Source organism: Lichenostomus cassidix, chromosome 9, assembly GCF_008360975.1.
Source record: "Lichenostomus cassidix isolate B80296 chromosome 9, HeHo_3.0, whole genome shotgun sequence".
Lineage (NCBI taxonomy): Eukaryota > Metazoa > Chordata > Aves > Passeriformes > Meliphagidae > Lichenostomus > Lichenostomus cassidix.
The window spans coordinates 24,873,098-24,895,236 of record NC_139490.1 but is presented as its reverse complement, the minus strand read 5'-3'; the positions used below and the strand labels follow the sequence as shown (position 1 = coordinate 24,895,236).

At 44.2% G+C, this 22,139-nt stretch overlaps 1 protein-coding gene across 3 annotated transcripts in view; it reads left to right on the top strand.

Annotated features, from left to right (window-relative positions):
* Positions 1 to 9,332: 9,332 nt before the first annotated feature.
* The window catches only part of LIMS2 (LIM zinc finger domain containing 2), a 33,461-nt gene continuing 20,654 nt past the window's right edge, over positions 9,333 to 22,139 (top strand). For 2 of the 3 annotated variants that reach the window (XR_014854153.1, XM_085070072.1), the window contains exon 1: positions 15,739 to 15,875. Coding sequence is in view for 2 of the 3 variants with exons in the window: in XM_085070072.1 (XP_084926198.1) it covers positions 15,754 to 15,875 (122 nt within the window). In the remaining variant the exon portion in view is untranslated. Of the gene's footprint in view, positions 9,570 to 15,738; positions 15,876 to 22,139 lie in introns of those variants that run through there. The other variant, XM_085070074.1, reaches the window with a different exon arrangement.

Here is a 22,139-nt window from a genome sequence, read left to right as displayed (position 1 = left end):
TGCTCCGATTGGCTCTTTGTCTTCACTCCTCCTTGGCTTGTCCTTTCTAGGGTCTCCTGATAGGTTAGCTGCTTGCCCAGCTCTCCCCTTTCTTAACCATAACTTTTGAGTTAGCCACAACAAATTGACAATTAGACATAACAAACCTATAGAGGTCACTTAGCTCAAGCAAATCTATAGAGGTAGCCATCACATTATTAGTTAGCCCCAACAAATCTATGGAGGTAGTCAGAAAATATACACAACCATTAACAAATAACCATAACAAAAACCTCGTAACCCTTTACAAAAGCCAACTCCATGACTTCACTTACAACAGGAGTATCTGGGAAATGTGAATTGTACATGGAAGGATTGAGATTTTCTTTTAAGGATTTTGTTTGGGTCACTGGAGAAACATGATTTTGAGTTGTGTGAGAATGAGCATTCAGAGGCAGTAGTGGGGGGTGGTGGTGGGGGGGTGTCGGGGGTTGAGTACCTTTGTAATTTCTTCCCATTCCTGTTACTAAGCAACAAATAGTTGGGTGTTTTAGGGCTATCAAGTCTTTTGTAAAAGACAAAAGGTATGCTTGGGAGGGGCACGGTAAGGGAAGAGCCAGCCCTGGGAACGCTCTCTCGTGGTTTGGACGCTGAGAGGAGAGGGTGCTTTCTCTTTGCTTTCCAGCTGCTACCAGTGGAAAATCCAACTGTGCCCTGCTTTTCTTTTCTCCTGGCTGGGTGAGCTTTGATTCAACTTTTTTTTCTTCCCACCGGGAAGGGCGCGTTTTCCCCGGGCTGCGTTTTCCCGCAGCTGCTGCCGGGAGAGTCCGGCTGCCTCTGCTGCCTGCCTCTGCCCTCTGCCGCACTAGACCGCGGCATCTGCTGTGACTGCAGAAATCCTTGCTACCTCGCTGCTAGCCGGGAGGGACCCAGTGCCTGACCCTGCCTCCCTGCTTTCTGCCGCTCCGAGCTGCCTGGCTGCCTGCTCTTCAGCCTGTCCGCCATCATCCAGCTGCCTGAGGCTGACCTGACCCTGCGCCACAGCGCCACCTGCAGCCGCTCAGGAGTCAACGCACCTGCCCTGCCCGGCCGGGAGCTCAACAGCGCCCCTGCTGCTTGAAACCGTGATTACACCACATGGGAGAAGGCTCAGCAGCTCACGAGTTATCTGCTATTGGTTTTCTGATTCTAGTTGTGGTTGCTATTATTGTTATTGCTTGTTTATAGATACTAGTAAAGAACTGATATTCCTTTTTTCCATACCTTTGCCTGAAAGCCCTTGATTTACAAAATTAAATAATTCTGAGGGAGGGAAAGGAAAATCACATTCTCTGTTTCTAGGGGAGGGTTCAACCTCTCTTGGCAGACACCTGTCTTTCAAACCAAGACAGGGGGCTAGAGCAAGGGCAGAATAAGGTCCTGGGGGAACTGGTTAGAAATAGACAGCAAGGGTATGTGAGCAGGCATGAGGAAAAGATGAAGGCAAAGGTGATGGCAGAGTTGAGGAAAAGGTGAAGGCAAAGGTGAGGGCAGAGTTCTTAGAGCCCCAGAGCCCTCAGGGCCCAAGGGGTCCCCCAGGACTGCAGGGATTGGCCACAAGGGCATGGCAGAGGCATTCCCTCCTCAGCAGGGCAGGGCTGACTGAAACAGCAGATGGAAAGGAATCAGTCTATCTGCAGAGCAGAGGGAAACGGGAAGCAAGAATGTCTGCAGAAACGGCTGGATCCTCAGGAGGAGAAAGTTGAGTGATTCATGGAGATGGACTGTTAGGGGTGTGTTGGAGTTTGGGGAAGGGCTTAGAATTTTTCTCCATCACTGTTACTAAGCAACAAATAGTTGGATGTTTAGAGCCATCAAGTCTTTTGTAAAAGACAAAGGGTGTGCTTGGGCAGGGCAGGGTAAGGGAAGAGCCGGCCCTTGGAACACTCTCTCGTGGTTCGGATGCTGGGAGGAGAGGCTGCTCTTTGCTTTTCGGCTGCGACCAGAGGAAATCCAACTGTGCCCTGTTTTTTTTCTTCTCCTGGCTGGGTGAGCTTTGATTCAACCTTTTTCCCACTGGGAAGGGCACGTTTCCCCCGGCTGCGTTTTTTCTCGCAGCTGCTGCCTGGAGAGTCCAGCTGCCTCTGCTGCCTGCCCCTGCCCTCTGCCGCACGAGACCGCGGCGTCTGCTGTGACTGCAGAAATCCTTGCTACCTTGCTGGCTAGCCAGGGAGAGAGCCAGCGCCTGCCCCTGCTGCCCTGCTTTTTTGCTGCTCCGAGCTGCTTCGCTACCCTGCATGCTTCTCAGCCTGCCCGCCATTACCAGCTGCCTGAGGCTGACCTGACCCTGCGCCACAGCGCCACCTGCAGCCGCTCGGGAGTCATCGCACCTGCCCTGCCCGGCCAGGAGCTCAACAGCGCCCCTGCTGCTTGCAACTGTGATTACACCACACGGGAAAAGGCTCAGCAGCTCACAAGTCATCTGCTATTGGTTTTCTGATTCTAGTTGTGGTTGCTATTATTGTTATTGCTTGTTTACAGATATTAGTAAAGAACTGATATTCCTTTTTTCCCCATACCTTTGCCTGAAAGCCCTTGATTTACAAAACCAAATAATTCGGAGGGAGGGAAAAAAAATCACATTCTCTGTCCTAAGGGCAGGTTCAACCTCTCTTGGCAGACTATTGTCTTTCAAACCAAGACAGGGTGCCAGGGCTTCCTGTTGTACCATAACATTTAGGATGGGTCCAGAACAAGAGGAGTTGTTTCCTGATAGGCACAGGGGCCTCTTGATCCACTTTGAATTTTATTTCTAAAGGGAAGAGTTGTCAAGAAGTTCTTTATTTCATTCAGGAGGTTAGTGGAGAAGATGAGTGAATGTGTCTTATTCAACCACGATTAGTAGATGTGGGGGATAAGTTTGAAATACATGAATTGCCGTTTGTTCCTAACTGTAATTATAATTTACTGGGGAGGAATTTGCTGGCTACTTTGGGAATGCAAAAATAATGTTGTAAAAAGTGATATAGAAGCAAACACTGTTGTAAATATGTGTCAAATGGCTGAGAAGACCTGTGCTGCAGTAAACTCAGAAGTGTGGGCAGTCCCAGGGAAATATGAAACATCAGCTTTGGTGCATCTCCAAATGACTTTGAAGCAACCAAGGCAAGTGGTGTCTAAAAAGCAAAACCCTTTTTTCACAGGAGGGAAAGAAGGGGTTGCAGCCTGCTGCTGAGTCCCTGTCAAAAGGCAGGTCTTTTGGAGCCATGATGTCTCCCTGTAATACTCCTGTCCTGGCCGTTAAGACACTGGATGAATGAACACCAGAAGGAAGGCAGAATTTTAATGTGTTAGGAAAGAAAAAAGCACAAGCAGATTAACTGAGGCTCCTGCCCTAACCCTTCTGTGGTGGTGGATAATACCACCTCAGGAACTGCTGGGGAGCCAAGTGGTTCCAGTACAGCAGGGTTTCACTGGTGGGAAACATCCCAGTTGAAGTAACACAATAAGTCCCTCCCCAAATTATGTAAATCCCCCTGGCTATAACCTAACCCCTGACTCCATCCCTCCCCTCTCCCCACTGGTTGTGGTGTTCCCCCCGCCTCCTCTCCCCTGACCCCAGGTGATCCCTATATCTAGGGAGATGTGGGGTTCTTCCTCCTCTTTCACGCTGGACACCTTCGGAATAAACATCTGGAACATCCAGCTGATTGAGTGTTGGAAAACGTAGTTTTCCAGCAAAACTCATGCTAACCGAACAGAGCTGAGCAAGGCTTCAGTATTCCCAGGCCTCAGTAAAATTCTGACAAGCTGCAGTGGTTGTTTGCCTGAGAATGTTCTGTGGGAAGAATGCCATGAGAAAGATTAGGAGTCAGGAGTGTTATGAGAAAGGAATAAGGGAGTTAGCAGGAGGATCCCTGAGTGTGTGAGAACAGCTGCAGGTGTGTGTGTATCTATAATTAGAAACTTCTGTAACAGTATATAAGTCTCTCGTTTAGTGAAATAAAATGGAGCTTACTTTATATCTCATATTGAGACTGCCTGTGAGTTTCCCTCGCGCCGCGTCTCGATAATTGAGCCTCTGGATTCTTTGTCTCTGGTAACGCATGAGCTATCCAGCTCTCTGGGTGAGTGAGAATCTGTGCCTTACACCGGCTCAGGTGTGAGAAGGGTCTTTCTGTACAGCACCAGAGCAGTGCTGGCTGGAGTGATCTCTCGATAGCCTTAGAGACACTTTCGGTAAATGCAGAGGCCTGTTTCCACCCCTCCTCCCGCCTCTGCGCTACCCTTCCAGACAAATAAAAAAGAATTTGAATTATATGTGGATGTTAAACAGGACCAGACTAAAAGAATTTTAGTATGGGAGCACAGGGGAACAGGGCAGCCTGTTGCTTACTTCTTTAAAATGTTAGACCCAGTGGCCAGAGGCTGGCCTCCTTGTCTGCAGAATTGTGCAACCACTGCTTTAGTGGTAACTGAAGCCCAAAAATTGATGACAGGAGAACGTCTTATTATTAAAGTATCCCATCAAATTAAAGTTTTGTTAACTGAGAAAGCCTCTAAGTGGAGGTACAGTGCTCGGTTATTACAGTATAAAGCTTACTTAATGGAACAGAAAGATATAGGATTGAGAAGTGGGGAAGGGCTTTCCGCAGCCTCCTGTTTGGGCAGTCCTGGAGCGAGAGGCCAGGAAGAAACCCATGGTTGCATTCAAGTGCGAGATCTCCAGACCTGGGCTAGGGAAAAGTTATGAGACACTGCCTAAGGGAGAAAATGTGTTTATCAATGAGACATCAAGGGTCATAGAAGGGAAGTGAGTTCCAGGATACGCTATGATTAAGGGAAGGGAATTAGAGAAAAGGAGAAGGTTGCTGCCCACACGATCAGCTCAGCTCAGCGGAGCTGTATGCACTTGTAAGAGCCTGTGAATTAACATTCTTACTGATTCTAAGTGTGCATGTGGAGTTGTACGTGCATATAGAAAACTGTGGGAGGAAAGAAGATTATTAACCCATGAGGGGAAAACATTAGCTCATGAGAGCTTAATCACTTGTCTATTGGATGTGGTGAATTTACCAAAATGGCTGGCAATAATGTGCATTAGGGGACAACAGCCAGGGTACATGGAGGAGGCAATTGAAGAAACTCAGAAAGCAACACTTTTGCCAGAAATCTCTAAGACCCTCCCTTTGCTGCCAGTGACTCAATCACTGCCAGAGAAACTGTCTTTTCCACCAGAGGAGTTGGAGATAATTAAGATTAGTGGGGCAGAGAAAAAAGGGGTGTTACCAGTTCATGAGGATGCTCATGCACAAAAAACTCATGACACACTCAGAATTGCAAAGCAAATTAATTTTTATTATTGCACCAGCAATAAATGCATACCAACCCCTGGATCCCGAAGAAACCGCTGAGCAGGAGATGGAGCATGGCTTCTGAGCTGGAGGGGTAGGAAGGCAGTGCACTTTCAGGATGTCCCTTGGATGAAAATGGTGTGCATCATGGTGTCCATCCCCTCCACCCCAGGACCACACCTTATATCTCCTCCTCAGGAGTGGCCAGTTTCAACATCCATCTCACACAGGGCCAACATGCAAGCTGAGGTCAGAACAGCCCATGGTAACACCTCCATGCCAACAACGCCTTATTGTGTATTGTTCCCCTTTCACAGGATGAATCCCACCAGGGGACCGATCCATTTCTGAAGGTTAATATCCTACCAACTAAAAATAAAGTCTTCTTCTATGGTATCTTGCCAACATGCACAACAGCGGACCAAATTATGGCAGGGCCTTAGGCATGTCTTCACTCCCTGATACACCTCTCATGCTTTTGGATACGCCCCCAAAATCCCCCTCTTCTCTTTCAAGCAGCCTGCCCTGCCCCCCCTTGCCCTCCCCAACTCCCTCCACCTCCTTCCATCTCCATCTCCCACATCTCCCTATGCCCCCCCAGGGCCAGGGGGACCCTCTGGAGGCCACCCCAACTGACTCATATTTCCTCATCTTTTTTCCTCTTGATTTAAGGTCTTCAAATGCTGTCAAAAGGGGGTTTTCCTTTTATTAAATCCTTAAAATTATGGAAAAAGGTGGTTCCCTTTCAATTAAGATCTCTAAATGATATATAAAGAGGGTTCCCCCCGATTTAAACATCAAAGAAAAGGTGAATCAATGGGGAGTTTTCCTCTCTTTAACCCCTTAAAATGAGGCAAAATGGAGTTCCCTCTCAATTTAACCCCCAAAACACTTCCTCCTCCCAGCACTGTTTTTCCCTCAAGAAACACCATTTTTGAGGCTTTTTGACATCTCTAGGACCTAGGCTCTAGTACCTGTGAGTGCTCTGGGATCTCTGAAGGGTCTCATGGTTATTAGCTCTTTGAGAGATTAGACGGCTCTGAGAGATATAAGGGCTGGAGGGCTATGGGGTCTGTGTAGGCAGCAGAGACTTTCAGGTCTGTGAAGGCTATGAGGCTGTGAAGGCTATGGAGTCTGTGTGGCCTCTGAGGGCTCCAGGGTCTATGAGGGCTGTGGGGGTTGTGTTGCCTGTGATGTCTATAGGTGCTCTCTGGGCTATTGTGCCTGTGCAGGTTTTAGTGGTTTTGAGAACTGTAAGGCCTATGGGTCTGTGAGGGCTGAGATGGCTCTGGGGGCTCTGGGTGCTCTGAGGGCTATGGAGACTCTGAGAGCTTATAAGGGGTTTGAGGGGTTTTGGGGTCTGTGAGGTCTTCCAGTGCTCTGTGGGCTTTGTGTTCTGTGCAGGTTATGGTGGCTTTGAGGACTAAAGGGGCTTGGAGGGCTACAGGGTCTGAGAGGTCTCTGCAGGTTTAGGTGGTCTGTGGTGGCTGTGAGGGCTACAGGGGTTGATAGGACTATAGGGTCTGATAGGGCAATTGGGTCTGCGAGGGCTGAGATGGCTCTGGGGACTGTGAAGGATATGTGGGCTATGACCCTCATTGGGACTTCAAGGCCAGTAGGAGCTGTGATGACTATTGGGTTTATGAAGGCTATAGGGTCTGTGAGAGCTGTGGGGTCTCTGAGGCATCACCTGGCTATAGTGACTTGAACGGGCCATGAGAACTATAGCGGGCTGTTAGGGCTATAGAGTCAGTGTGGGCTCCTGGGGTTCTCAGGGCTGCAGGGTCTCTGAAGACTATGGTGCATGTGTGGGCTTTGGGGGATGTAAGGGCTCAAGGGGCTTGGAGGCCTATGAGGTCTGTGAAGTCTTTCAAGACTATGCTGGCTATAGGTCCTGTCAGGGTTATGACATCTGTGTGGGCTTTAGGATTTCAGGGCTTAGTTGCCTATGAGGCCTATGTGGGCTGTGAGGTCTCTGGCCAAAGGTGCCCTTAGGGCTTTGCAGTCTGTGAGTGTTGTGGTGTTTATGACATCTATGGTGGCTGTGAAGCCTATAGGGGCTTTGAGGGCTGTAAGGGCTCTGGGTTCTTTTAGGGCTATGGGTTCTGTGAGGGTTGAGATGGCTATGGGGGCTGTTGGGGCTGTGAGGGCTGTGAAGGCTTAGACATCTCTGAGGGCTTTGAGGGCTATGGGGCCTGTGATGTCTGTGAGGGCTGTGGGGTTGGTGAGAGTTATTGGGGCTGTGAAGGCTGTGAGTTCTCTTAGGGTGATAGGATCTGTGAGGGCCAATGAAGTCTTTGAGCGCTACGAGGGCTGTGAGGTCTATGAGGTCTTATGGGGGTTTGAGGGTTGTAAGGGCTATGAGCGTTGTAGGCTGTGATTCCTATGGGGTCTGTGAGGGCTATTGGTGCTCTGGGGGCTGTGGTGGCTGTAAGGGCTTTAGAGGCTGGGAGAGGTATGGAATCTTGTAGGTCTTTCAGGGCTCTGAGGAGTCTTTGTGGGCTATGTGATCTGTGAAGCCCATGGGATCTATGAAGCCCTGCAAGGTCTTTGAGGGCTATGGGGGTCGTGAGGTCTCTGATGGATGTGGGGTTTTTGTGGGCTATGGAATCTGTGAGGGCTATGGGGGCTTAGAGGGTTGAAGCAGAGCAGGGACTGTGAGAGGCTGCCTTCCTATTTCCTCCTTCCTCTCTGTTCCAGTGCAGATGGCTCTGCCATCTGTAGAAAGTACAAAAAAGCTTTCAAGGAAAGGTGTATTTGCTTGAAGAGGGAGCAGGGAAAGCTGTCAGAGAAGGTATCTCTCATGGGGGGTTGGGGCAGTTATGTTTCTGCTCCAGCTGTGCCTCGTTGAATGACTGAGAGAGCCCAGCAGTAACAAGAGGTAACAATTCTTGGTTTTAATAGCTGGAAAGAAGATTGTGTCACATTCAAAATGTACCTTGGTAAGAAAAATATGGTATTTGAGATTGATACAATTTACAGAAGAGCCCTGGATGTAGGAGCCAAGAGGAATGGCCCTGGTGACGGCCCAGTGGCTGGAGGTTGCTCGAGGCTGAATGCTGTGCTGTGCTCCTCCCAGCACCCTTGGAAACACCTGGAGTCTCCTCTGCAATTGTAGTAACCTCTGCTTCCTTTTAAAGGAGAACTGCAAGGGTAGGGACATGATGTGTTGGCACTCAGAAACCATTACAAGAAGAGGGGTTGGTGATGAAGAGAACGACTAAGAGCTTTACTATTACTGTGCACTCAACCAAATCTGTTAAATTTTTGCTTATTAGTAATATTTATGACCCTTTCCTCAAGTGAACATTAAACCAAAATAAAACCATCTAACTCAATTCTTCACCCTCGTTTAAGTACAAAATAAAACCATTAGATGCTAATTTAACTTATACAATTTTAAATATTTACTGTAGGGCTGAAAAATTAGATTGTTTGGACACCAGAAACCACAGAGAGCACAGAGAGAATTTCTATCATCAGTCCCAAGATGCAACAATACACGTAGCAATGGTGAGTCATAGCATACCAGGCTTCTCACAAGATGAAAACAAAGTTTGAAATTGCTTTTGGGCGGAAGCTGCCTATGACATTTGGTGACTTTACATTAGAGAACGCTTGATCACGGACAAGAAAGGATGACATGTTATCAAAAACGTCGCACTAAGAGGGGCCCTCCTTGGGGAGCGCGGTCCCTCATCCTTCAGCAGCAATGGCTGTCATGACCACTGTCTAAAGCCTTCCAGACAGCCCGCGGAACAGGCTGGAAGCGCGGCTGCTTTGATCGCAGGGACAAAGTCACGTCACCGCGGTGTATGTCACCGCGGTGTATGTCACTGCGACTCGGCCAGCGCTGCCTTCTCCACCCCACGCTCATAGTTTACTACCAGGGAGGGCGAAGCATCTTCGGCAGGGGCCGTGCCCGTGCCCGTGCCCGTGCCCGTGCCCGTGCCCGTGCCCGTGCCCGTGCCCGTGCCCGTGCCCGTGCCCGTGCCCGTGCTCCCCACCTTCCTTCCGCTCCACCGCCTCGCTGCTCCATGTTTCTTTCCCTTTATAGGAAAAGTATGCGCGGGTCCGGGGGGGCTGCCTTGAGTCATTGCGGGCTGCTGTGCCCGCCCACGCCGAAGGGGCCGGGGCCGCCGCCGGGCTGGGGCGAGGTTGGCGCTGCCTGCTGGGGCCGCAGCGGCGGGGTCGAGCTGCATGTCCCGCACCGCAGTCCGTCGGCAGCAGCGCGGGGTTCGCCGCCATGACGGGCAGGTGAGGCCGGGCACTGGGGAGCCGAGTGGGGGTCTGGGCCGTGCCAGCCGTCACCACCCTGAGCAGGCCGTGCTCGCCCTGGGTAACGCCATGAGGGGCCTGGTGGGAAGGGTTGGGGGAGGACGCTTTGCTGCTGTGAGGCTCAGGCGGAGCGGGGCACACTGTTGCGAGGGATGCAAGCGCAGAGCTGCTCCGCTGTGCCTGAACCTTGCACAGGGACTCAGCGGAGGGCAGACCAGAGGCAGAGCTGGGCGAGAGCAGCTGTAGATGTGAGAGTGCCTGCCCAGCCGCCGGGCTCTCTGTGGCCGCATGGCGTGACCCAAACTGGCAGCCTGCGCCCGCTGTGCCCCGAACCGCTGCCCCGTCGGGGCCCTTTGCACTGATCTACATGCATCCCCTCTGCCCGCAGATTCACTCTCCTTTTCATCGAGCTAGCCTTGGAGTTAACGTGTTCCAGAAGCTGTATGAATCTGGAGCTTGAGTCTCCTCTCATGCTGACTTAATTGTAAAGCAACTTAATTGGCCGTCGTAGATAAGAAAAACAGCGGGGAAGGTGTTTATTGGCATTTGGGGAGAGTTTGCGCAAGTGCTTTAATGTCACCTTTTTCTCCCTTCTGTAAAATAAAACCCAGACGTTATAAAGCAGTTAATGAAAGTAATCCTACTGTTTAGAAATGTCTTGGAGATGAGAAGCATGAAGTGATACTACAATTAGCAGGGTGCCCTTTTTAGGATACTCATCCTCATGAATCATACTTTCTAACTAGTTCTAAAGCATTGCTCGTCATGATTAGGAGTAGTGAAATGGATCCAGAGCAATTTGTGTATAAGTATTCACTTTCCTTTTGTGTCAAATCTTGGTGTTTATATTATGCAGCTTCTTATGATAATTCAAAGTGGATCCTGATTAGTGGGTTGTTGGGTGTGAGAACCTGATGAATAATTGTGTATGCTCATCTGTAATTTGGGAGTGTGTTATTTTTGGTCTCTCTGATGACAAATTGCTGCTCTTGGGTGAGTGTACATGCTCAAAACTCCTCTGGGTTTTGCCTTGTGTCTTTAATAGTCCCTTTTTAATTTTTCTGACATGTGAAACAGGTGTGTATTTACAAGTTTACGTTCATTTTTTTACCGCTAGAGGAAGACTCAGGAGCCATAAATGTTCACAGGTCATGGGTACCCATCCAGCTCTTAAATGGAGACCAGATGGGAAGGACCTGGGAAGAGTTGTGGCTATATGAACCCAGTTGATTTTATTTTTATGGAACTGTGGCATGATACTGTTTAGAATGACAGGGTTACCTTGGATGTAGTCACTCAAGACGACGGTGGGAAGTGCCGGTGGACAGTAATCCTTGTCTTCTCTCTATGCTTCTTCTGAAACTTGCCTCTTAAAGTGCAACATTGTTCAGTGAGAAGCTCTGATGTGAAGTGTGAGCTTGGGTGGACAGTTTCTAAGGTAGCTAAGACACACTGCAAAGTGAGCAGTTCAAAGTGATGCAAGACATCTGTCTCCTTTTCTTTGGGTTTAATTCAGAGTGTTGTTAAAAAGAACAGGCCTTGGCTTTAGCTTGTGAAAAGTGAATACAGGTTTTTAATGTTTTCAGAAATGTTTGTCCTGGGAAGTTTGTCAGCTATGAACATTTCTAAAATTCTGTCTGCTGTCATTCCCAGTGGGGAACAATTAACTGTTCTATCCAAGTTATTTGTCTCAGCTGTAACTCAGCTGACTGTTTCCTTGTTAATAGTATCATCCATTTAGGGTAGTAGTTTCCCAGCAAAGCCTTACAGTATTGGTGAAACACTGCACTGCTCAGCGTCTTGCCTGGCTGATGCCATGGGCAGCACTGTGTTCAGTGTTGTTTTTCAGGCTGGGACAGACTCCTATGGTGTTGGAAAGAATTCAGCATTGAGAATGTACTTCCTTAGATCCAGCTACAGGTCACTGTGAGTGGTACCCAGATATTGTTCCATGTTTGTTATGTAGCAGTTTGTCGCAGTAGAGACGGACACATGACGCAGAAACACAACTCCAAGCCAGGAAGGAAGGTGAAAGATAGAGCGAGGTTTATTGCTACAAAATCTTTTTTGTACTATTTTCTAAAATTCACACAGTCACTGGCTCCTCAAACCTGTCATATAACACCATTGGTCAGTTATTCCTAGTACAGAACTTCTGTGAAAAACAGCCTCCCTATTGCAGGTGCAAAATTCGTTCATGTTTTTCTTTCTTGTTGACAAGCTGTTGTCCAGACTTTGTTTTGCTTCTTGCTTCTGTCCATGCTGAGGTTCTCACAGGTATGGGTTGTTGTCCACACTTTATTTTTACTTCTTGCTTCTGTTCATGGTAAGATTCTCACAGGTATGAGGTTGTCTGTAACATGCTCGGTGTTTGTGAGCTTGAGACAGGGCTGGACAGACCTGCCATTGATTCCCACAGTAGTTTTTCAAGTCTGCTGACATTATGTAGTTAGATGTTCTCCAGCTTTTGAGACTTGGGGTTTTCAGGGTTCTGGGAGGGGATGAACTGCTTCACAGCTGGAGCATCCCCTCAATATCCATCAGTGGGGAACCTTCCTGAGCCAGGAACAGGACATAAATGTGCCTTTGGTCTTGAAACTGTTGATACAGGGAATGATTATGTTGTTTTACAGTGTGCTAAAGTGAGGAAGACTGGAAAACATGAGGTGCTGAAACAGCATTCTTTTTCACTTCATGTTTCTTGTAAAGTGGAAATAAAGTGGAAGGACTCTCTTCTGGATACTCTGATTACCGATGCATTGTTAGTATTAAAATACATGAAAAATAACTCCATTTTCATTGTGTTCTGTCTCATTTGGCTGCAGAGGGCACTTCCTGAATTAAAAAATGCTAATTTTTTAATATATTTTCCCCTAATGCTAATTTTATACGGCTAATATTATATTTTTCCCTAATGCTAATTTTTAGCATTAGGGAAAAATATAATTCCAGGAAAAAGAAGTGCACATCTTTCTTTTTGTGTACTCATAGCAAAAACTTACTAAAATTAGGTGACTATTTAGCAAATGAAATGCAAATCTTACACATATCACCAGTTAAATTTTTACATTGTGAGAATTGTGTTTTGGTAGAGAAAACTGGTAACTAGATAATTGGATTTTAGAAATAATATTTATGACTGCCAGGTCTGAGCAGACTCTGGTGGAAGTGGAGGAGGAGAACCACCTCCCTGACCTGCTGGTCACAAGTCTTAGTTTTATGAGGTTACATGTTGTTTTAACTACATTTAACTACATTTAAAAACAAATTCTGTATGAGATAGTGTGTTAGATGTGAAAATAGTGTGTTTCTAAGAAATTCTTCTGTGTTTTTCAGTGTTGATAAATACAGCTGATGTAATTTTTGGAAGCATTTAGAAGTTAACTATGCTACTTCCTTACCAATAAATAAGGGAAGACCGCTTCTAGAATTGTATTTGATGTATTTAGTCCATCTGTTCATTTTGACTTTTGCCTTTTTGAGGATTGTTGGTGTTTGGGGTGGGGTTGATTCTTCTTGTTTGGTTGGCTGGGTTTGTTGTTGTGTTTTTCTCTGTCTTCATGATGGGCTTATTCCTAAGAAAGAGGGTCTGTGAATGACCAGTGAGCAAAACGTTGTCAAATGCCCAAAGCAGAAGCTAAACAAGAATGGTAGTTTCCTTCCTTTAAGCCTTTGCTGCTGTGGTTTTGATTAGAAAACCCAAAGGTAAAAAATGCCTGGGCTGTTTTGTATTGTCTTTAGAAATTAATCTAATATAAAGTCCAAGAAAAAATATTTCCCAAGTGCATGTTTTGGAGCGTAATTATTTTTGTAAGAAATTTTTGTAATCACTGTGCTTGGTCTAATTGGGATCTGGGTACGCCTATGTACTTCCTGTAGTCAACAAAAGGAGAGCAGCTGCATTTACAGATACGCTTATTGATTGTTCCTAATCCAGTGGAGGTAAGAAATAACAGTATATTGTTTCAATTAGGCTAGCTAATTAGATGCTTCTTAAAATCAGTAGAGAGCTGCTGCTGCTGTACATGAAGTAGTTGCAAGTAAAGCGGTTTGAAGGAAGAGAGAATATAAAGGACAACAATATTACGAAAGGTTCTTGGGGCTGAGTAGAGAGTACCTGCATCAAATAAGAGATATGTTGTCTCTCTGAGTTAGAAGCAGCCATTTCTGCTTTTCTGGGTTGAAAATGTGGTTTTAATCTTAATCTTTCAATCTAAATCTTCTCTGTGTGTATCTAGATAAAATTTAACTTGTTGGAAGATCCTTAGTCTGTTTGGGGGCCATAGAGGTCCTTCTCTGAGGAAGAGCCTGTAAATGCCTGAAAGAAGTCTGACTGCTTTCTTCTCTGCTTTGGCCCAGAAAGTAACCACCTGTAAGATTTTGGCAATCACCCCTGTCTCTTAAAAGCAATCTGTCAAGAGGGAAAAAAACCCCAAACCCGTGCATTTTCACTCTTTATGTGTAAGGTGGCAAGAGAGGAGTGAGTGAGCTTGTGTTGAAGAATGGGAAGACAAGATGTTTGCAGTTGTGATTTTGTTGTTTTTCTTTAATCCTCTCATCTTCCTTTTTGAAGAAGACAGTCATAGTTTCCATAGAAGAGTGGTTATTTGAAAACCAATAAAATCATGTCATATGAGTCAGGTAAAAGCTTAAGTGTTTGAGAGAGAAGGACGTTTTTTGTCAGATTGCTTAAGGATAAGGGAGATTAATGTTGTGGTGATTTAAGATTTTGCTTTGTGCTAGAAGGAAAAGGGTGATTTAATCTTACATTTTGAAAGTAGTTTATTGCTCTAAAATTTCAAAGGTCAGCAAAGACACACAGTATGGAGGACATTTTTCTTTATTCGTTTTATACTATAAAATAGGAATGGATAAACCACAATTACAGTCTGAAATAAATAATAGTGGAAGATTGCTGTTGGGTCAGGAGCTGAAACTCCCAATGAAATGTGGGGTGCATTGCAGGTTTTAAGGTAGCTGATTTGTGGTTTTGAAAGTGTGTTGTTCTTTAATCATGCCTGTTCTGTTGGGCCCCAGTAAACCCTTCTGTTTTTCTTTAAATGTCAGAAGAGATTCCTCCTGGTTAATATTAGTTTAGAACTCATGAAGTCATCAGTCTTTTTTCCTCGGTAGCTTGCCAATCTGTATTTCATGCTCATGCCACAAAAATCCTTTTTTTTTTCTTAGGAATTTACTAAACAGCAATTTGTTGGTAATGACTCTTACGAAATTCTTTCCTTTTCCTTTTTCCTTTTCCTTTTTCCTTTTCCTTTTTCCTTTTCCTTTTTCCTTTTCCTTTTTCCTTTTCCTTTTTCCTTTTCCTTTTTCCTTTTCCTTTTTCCTTTTCCTTTTTCCTTTTTCCTTTTCCTTTTTCCTTTTCCTTTTTCCTTTTCCTTTTTCCTTTTCCTTTTTCCTTTTCCTTTTTCCTTTTCCTTTTTCCTTTTCCTTTTTCCTTTTCCTTTTTCCTTTTCCTCAGAAAGCTCTGGAGACTGGAATGCCAAGTATGCTCCTTCTCCCTGCTTCCTGGCCCTCTGCTGCATGTCACTGCTGCTGGCTGGAGTGAGCTAGGAGAGCAGAAATCTTTGCAACTTTGTTTCTTGGAATATGCTTTGCCCAAATGGAAGGAACAGCTATGTTTACAGTATCCTTAGGACATGTTGTGGTGCAGTAGTCTGCAGGGAAGCACTTGGGGATGCCAGGGTCAGATACCGATATGCAGTAAACGACAGGGTTTGCTGTCAAGAGCTCTAGTAATCTGCTTTGCCTTTCTGCATTTCTCTGTGATTTGAGCATAAAGTGTTTTTGAATTAAGTAGCTTAATTACATGAAGTTCAGGATTTTTTTACGTCACCTGTGGCAGTTACACAGATGCATTCTGCAAGGCTAGAACAGAAGGAGGTGCTGATGTAGCCGCTAGTGTGCTGCATTAAATAGGTAATTACCAGTGGAATACAGGAAAGAGGTTGTCAGATCTCTAAGAATGTGGCAAAGTGGCAGACAGGTTGTAAGAAACAATGCTTGATTGGGGGTCTGTGCATCCTGCTTTAGCTCTCCGAAAATGTAGAGGCAACTCCCCAAAGGAAGGTGACTCACTGAGTATCGGTGCTGCTGGTGCTGCTCCAGTTGTGTCCCTGCATTCCCGTGCAGAGGGGCCTTGGGTGCCATGGCCGGCCTGAGGCTCTGGGGGCTGGCAGCCTCCAAGCTTTATCAGCGCCGGCAGGATCGGCTGAGTGGCACAGGATCACTGCTGAGCAACAGGACAGACACGGCAGCTGGGATTCATGGGTATGTCTCCGAGATGAAGGGAATGGCATTGTTAAAGCATTTTCCAGGATTTGACAGATCTTCAGTTCTGGTGGTGTGGCTATTTTATTTAAAGTGAGAATTGTCTGCATAGAGCCAGAGGGGATGAGGTCTTTTTGTTTTAATTTCCAAATAGATTAAGAAGGAAAGGACTTTCCTGATGAGAAAGCTTTCAGTTTTTAACAATTGCAGGAAAGCAACAATGGAGAACCTTTCCCATTTCGAGCTCTGTGCTAGACTGTTCAGAGCCAGAATTAGTGTTAGTGGTGTTAATGGTGAAGAATATGGTCACTGTTGGAATAAAAAATGGTAAAAGGCAGTAATTTTTCAAAGTGTTGATAAAATTCTATCATTCCTTGGGTCTTAGGGTTCAGTAGTCAATTCTTTACCTACACTGTTGATAGCAAGCTTGTTGATTTTAGTTTTTGTAAATAACTCAAATCCAGCAGAAAATGAAGCTTTCAAGTGTACCTGCTTCATGAGAACATGTAAACCAGAGCTGTCCAGACAATTCCATTGCTTGATATGATCATTACTTTTCCCATGCTTCACATTAAAATTTTACTTCTGAATTTTCATTAGTTAATTTTGTTCAGGAGGTGAATTAACAGGAGTTAAATAAAACTTAGTTTCTTGCATTTTGGAAGAACTGTGACCTGCAGCAGCAATATAGGATCTGAAGTTCGTGTCACTGGAGTGAGCAGTGAGCATCCAGGAGAGGAGATTTTCTAGCTATCAGGAGTTTTGAATTTCAGGCTTTTCTTAGCAGGAAGCAGGCCTGAGGCTTTCCTGGAACTGAGGAATTAGTTTGGCCTCTCAATATGAACTGTGCATCCCTCACTAAAATCCTACTTTTCCTGCTTTTTTCCTTTTGGCCAGTAGCTCTTGGTAAATTTTCTATTTTTTGTACACAAAGCTGTGGGTGTGAATTTATGAGAATTTAATGAGGAGGGGAGCTAACAAGGTAGTGAAGGAAATGGTGATGCCATCTAGTGGAGATAATGCTGTTCAGGAAAAGTGAGAAGCATGGAAGGGACCTGTGAGAGGGAAGAAAAGCACTGAAAAAGCAGATGTACAGGTAAATTGAGTACATTTTCCACATCGTAGTTCTTGAAGCAGTCAGCATAGAGCAAATATATTTTGGTTTTATTGAGCAGGACAGTGCTGAAGATTTTAATGCATTTGAGAAGTTTCACTCCTGAATTATTGTATTTTATCCATGGGTTTTGAGCTAATGTTAATTTTTGCTTCTCATTCCTGATAGGCCTAGATAGTTGATGTCCTTTCTTCAGGCAAAGGAGAGTAATCTAACTGTAGTGCTGCTGCTAGTTGGTGATAACTGATGAATACATGTGGGGAATGATTTATGTTATGAGTGGTGGTAAATGTTTCATTTGAGCTCCTTTGAGATAATGGAAATGGAGAATAGAAAGATTAAATGTGTGTAAGGAGTTATTTATCAAATAGACATTCTGGGTGAAGTGGTACATGCTTGATAATAAAAGGGTGGTTTTCCTGGGTAAGAGGTATAATTTGTTTAAAACCTGTACATTTTTTAATGTTGTTAATGTTTGCCTGGGCTGAGTGAACACTGCTGTGTGTCTTTTATAATGATTTACTGGCAATAAGTATTGCTTGATGTTGAGAGGGGCTCCCAAGTACCCATGGCACAGGATATTTTTCTGTGTGAACACCAACAGACTCTCACTGCTGCTGCTGCTGTGAAAGGTCTGCCTGATTGCAGCTTCCTGCAGGTCAACCACACAGATGTTATACTCTGGTATCAGCTGCAGTATGTGTAATTTTTTTTTTCTTTTTAACCCCCCTGGTTTCTACTAATCGCAAGTTGCTGTTGTTGGTAGGCCCAAGGAGAGACTGGTTTTTTTCCATATTGTGACGATAAGTTGCATTTGTATGTTTTTCTTAAGTTTGGTTGTTCCTGTATTCTAAACAAGAAAGAAAAGTGTTTGTTTCACTGAGAGTTTGGGGGCTACATGATCAAGGAAGATATACTGAGAGAAACACTATTAATTTCTTATTTAGCCAGTGAAAAAATATTTAGAAAGAACTGAAAATTCAATGCAAGCAGGAGAAATGCTGAAAATGCTAAGCTATGCGCATAGTTCAAAAAATGCACCACAAATCATACATTAAGAAAATTGGGAATTGCTTTCTTCCACCATTTTATGACAAGTTTAATAATAACACTAAAAGAGTTTATTCCATTTGGGAAAGTTGTCCAGCTAAGTCAATTGCAGCAAAGAGATTTTGGAATGATGAGGGTAGTTTTTCAAGTTCATGAACTGACACCCTTCCTCTTTCTTTTGTCTTTGCATTAGTCATTATCGGTGAAATTAATCATAAAGTCTGGTGTGGTCCTAGCAGATTTCATTTGTGTCTTTGTCAACATTGACATCAAGCCACTAATTATCTGCCATGCTATGGGGATGGGAACAAGCCCCTCTCCTGAAGTGCTCTGATTTTTGTATTGGCTACTGACATCTGTGACATACACAAGTGGTGATAGCTCTTTCAGTTCTGACATTTCACTATCCTATCTGTGTGTGCATACATACTAGAAATGTGATCATGTTACGATATTTTCTGTATACACTTGCTTCTACTGGTAGATCCGAACAAACAGAGAATCCATTATTATATTTCCCCAGCATAGATTTTGCTGTCTGCTGAGGTTTGGATAATGCCGTGGGTTCTTGGATCTTGAAGTACTGTCTTGCTTTCTTTCTGTAGTATCTGCAAGGTTTTGCGTCACCACTAAAGAAATTCTTCATCAGCATTCAGTGATGGAGAACTCTGTTCTGACACTAAAACCAAAAAGCCTTTGAAACCAATTAAACTTTTGTTTTTGACTGGGCTTTTCTGACAGAAGCACTCCTCACTCCTGCAGTCCCTTTCCTCTCTCAGGCAAAATCTGAGACTGTTCTTCTGTTCTCCTGATTGTCCAGTTCATTTTGTCTTGCATCCATATTTAAGATAATGAAATCTGCTAATGTAATATCGAAGGCTGGAGCTCGTATTTTAATCTCTTAGCAGTGGAATTACTAAGTTTGCTTCTTTATCCTTCATCTGTCACCAGTGGTAGGTCTCTGTGAACAAATGTTTGAAAAGGAGGTAATATTGACTTCAGTGATAGAAGAAGGTAAAATGCTCTCAAATATTCCTGTAGCACCTGTACCTGTGGCATGGAATGGGTCTCCCAAATAATATCCACTTCTTTTAAAGAAGGAATTTTTGTTTCTGTCTTTTTTGTTTGATTTTTTTTTTTCTGTTTGAGAGCAATGCTGGTGCTTTATAGTAAATACTTCTGAGGAGTCAAAGCATGAGAAACTCGTTATAATGATAAAAATACAATTTCTGTAAATTAGGTACTTTGTGAAAGATAATTTGTTAAAGATACAGCACATAATGATAAAAAATTTGAACCAGTTTGAACACTGGTATTTTTTGGGTTTGTGCAGGACAGGGTAACTACAGGATGTTGATCTCATCATGTTTTAATAGCCTTTCCTGTCTTTGTGTCACCAGCTTATTGTTAAAACAGAGGAAGATTCTTTATTGTACTGAAAAGCAAGAAGTCAATGAGCAAACAGAATAGAAGAAACACTCTGAATTGGGGACTGTGGTTTGTGGGAGAGATTTAGGTGTAAATATCTGATGAGTGGCACAGCAAGTCAAACTTCTGTGGTCACTCCTGGTACCACCATTTAAAGGATGGTTGTGGTGTTACTGATCCTCTCCCCATGCTGCTGGCAGAAGTACTTTTGTAGCAGTGTAGTAAACTGAATCATAAAACTGCTCTGAATTAGCACTGTGCCCCCTCTTCCTTACAGCTTTGGTTAATTTTAACCTTGATCTAGTTGAAAAAATGCTTAGTTTTGTGTAAGCAAGAGGGCACACGGGTGCGTACTTGGGGGAAATTAAGAAATTGGCAAATGTTAAAATAAAACCTTTGAATAAATGCAAGATCATATCTTTAGGGCAATGCTGAAGTGGCAAATTGTAGCTTGAGTACAAAACAAAATGTCTTAAGTGGAAATGGATGCAGAGTTGTAAATGGAGAAAGAGGAGGGATGCAGAACCTTTGCTGTGGATTGTCAAAGAGCCACAGCTGCTGGCTTGCATTACAGGAGATATATTGGTCAGGAGCTGATGTGGATCAGTTGACTCCTGGTAGTCTGGCTCTTCCCAAAAGTTTCAGTTGGGTTTTAGCTGAGGTGGGGAGCTGTGTTATTTTTTTTGTACTGGTTCTTTCATTTATATTTTCCTGGACTAATAGTTTTTCTCATCTGTGTAATGCGTCACACTCATTAGCGCATTTGCATGGACAGCTCAGACTGTATCACGATCATCTTTCTTAACACCTTTGAGGAAATCTTGTAAGCATCAGCAGCAGCCTCATAAAGGGAGTCCCTGTGTCGTCATTACCTTTCCTGCCAAGACAGCCATGGGACTTGCATGGAAATCTCTCTTGGGACAAGAGTATTCCATAGTGTCTGATGTGAAGGGTCTCAGCTGCACTGCATTTCATGCAGGAACGTGGCTGTGCAGATTGCAGGTTTTAGTTGTTGTGAAATTCCGTTATGGAGGTCACTGCTCTGGTCTAGCAGAGTTCACTCTGCATGTTGGTATTGGCACTGGTGGGTCCCTTTGGGGAAAGAAAAAAGAAAGAATATTAGGATTTTTTAAAACGTTGATTTCATGTTTATAAAGAAAAAAACCCAACAAGCACAACATAAGATGGTGTTTTGTTGTTAGTGTCTAGTGTGTAATACTTGCTGGTTTGCTTGATTTTCTGACCAGAGGAGATTTTTCACCATGATTATGTCAGTCTTTCTTAATCTTGGCTGTTGGCTAGCTCAAGTCTTGGAATTTAGGAACTGAATTTTTCAAGAAGGGAAAAAGTACTTGATGGGAAGATTATAGAGTCCTGGTACACATTTGTGTGGTGTAGCTGGAAGCATGGTTGTGGCTAGCACAGGCCTTTCCCATGAGAACTCTTTTTGTGTTTTATAAATAAAGTTTGGATGTTATTAAAAATAGTGTCCCAAGATCTGGACGGTGCAGGCCTGGCCGATCAGGCCTAGGGGGAGGTTTCTAACTGACCAATCTGGGTAACCTTTGAAAACTCTATATATATGATGAAATCAAAACAATAAAGGTCTTTCCTTCTTGCCACTGAGAACTGACTTCTTTACTCTGCTAGCTGCTCAACAGCGACACATGGTGACTGAAAACCAAGCCGATTAGGTGTTGGCTTTGCTGAAAACACTGATGTTTTCGTGCTGACCTATTCCCTTGGTGCTGTGTCAGATAAAAGATGTTACTTTAGCCTATGGTCTCTAGGTTATGAAATTGCAGCATTTCCTCTTGTCCGTAATTTGAGTCCATATCTGTTTTTTTGCATCTCCTTTATACTGCAATAAGGAAACAAGTTATAACAATTTTTTGCTAAATTGGTATTCTGTTATTGAAACTATTATGGTCTCTCTTGGTTTTTGTCTCCCTTGGCATTGCAGCGGTAGAAAGAAAGTCTGTTTTTACTGAGGGGTCACTCCAGGTCACAGCGTAGGATATTAGTGCAGGCTGCAGAGGGGAGACACTTGGCTCAGCTGAGCCAGCTAGAATGCAGGGCTGGTTGGGTTACCTCAAAAGTGAGGCTGCTCCCTTGCTCATTTCAGTTGGGCTTAGGGCACAAAGCTCTGGAATACAGACAATGGCCTGATTGTGATGGGCGCGTGTCTGACCGCAGAGGAAAGAGGAAAGAGACTCTTCTGCTCCTGGAAAAACTTATAGGATTACTGTTCTCCATGAAGAGATGGGGAAAGTAGCATGTTGGGATGTAGAATAACACTAAATGGAAATTCTGTGTAAATTTGAATCTAAAAAGAAAGAAAAAACTTGTAAACTAAGTTATCTTGCATTTTATGCACACATTATATACCTCAGGAAAAGTACTATACAAATAGTTTGAAGATTTTTTTTAACATGCTGGCAATTTTTCATACTTGCACCTATAAAACTGCCGTCTTTCCAGTCGTAGAATTCAAAAGGTGCTCAGAAGGCATAAAAGATTTTTTTTCTGTATGTAAAAGTGTAATAATATTGAGGTTTTATACTGTTGGATAATCAGGTGGTTAAAAGAAAGATCACACTGCAACAAGAAACTGAGATGTGCCTTATAATTTTTCCCTCCTGGTTTGCACATGTGATATATGATTTTAAAAC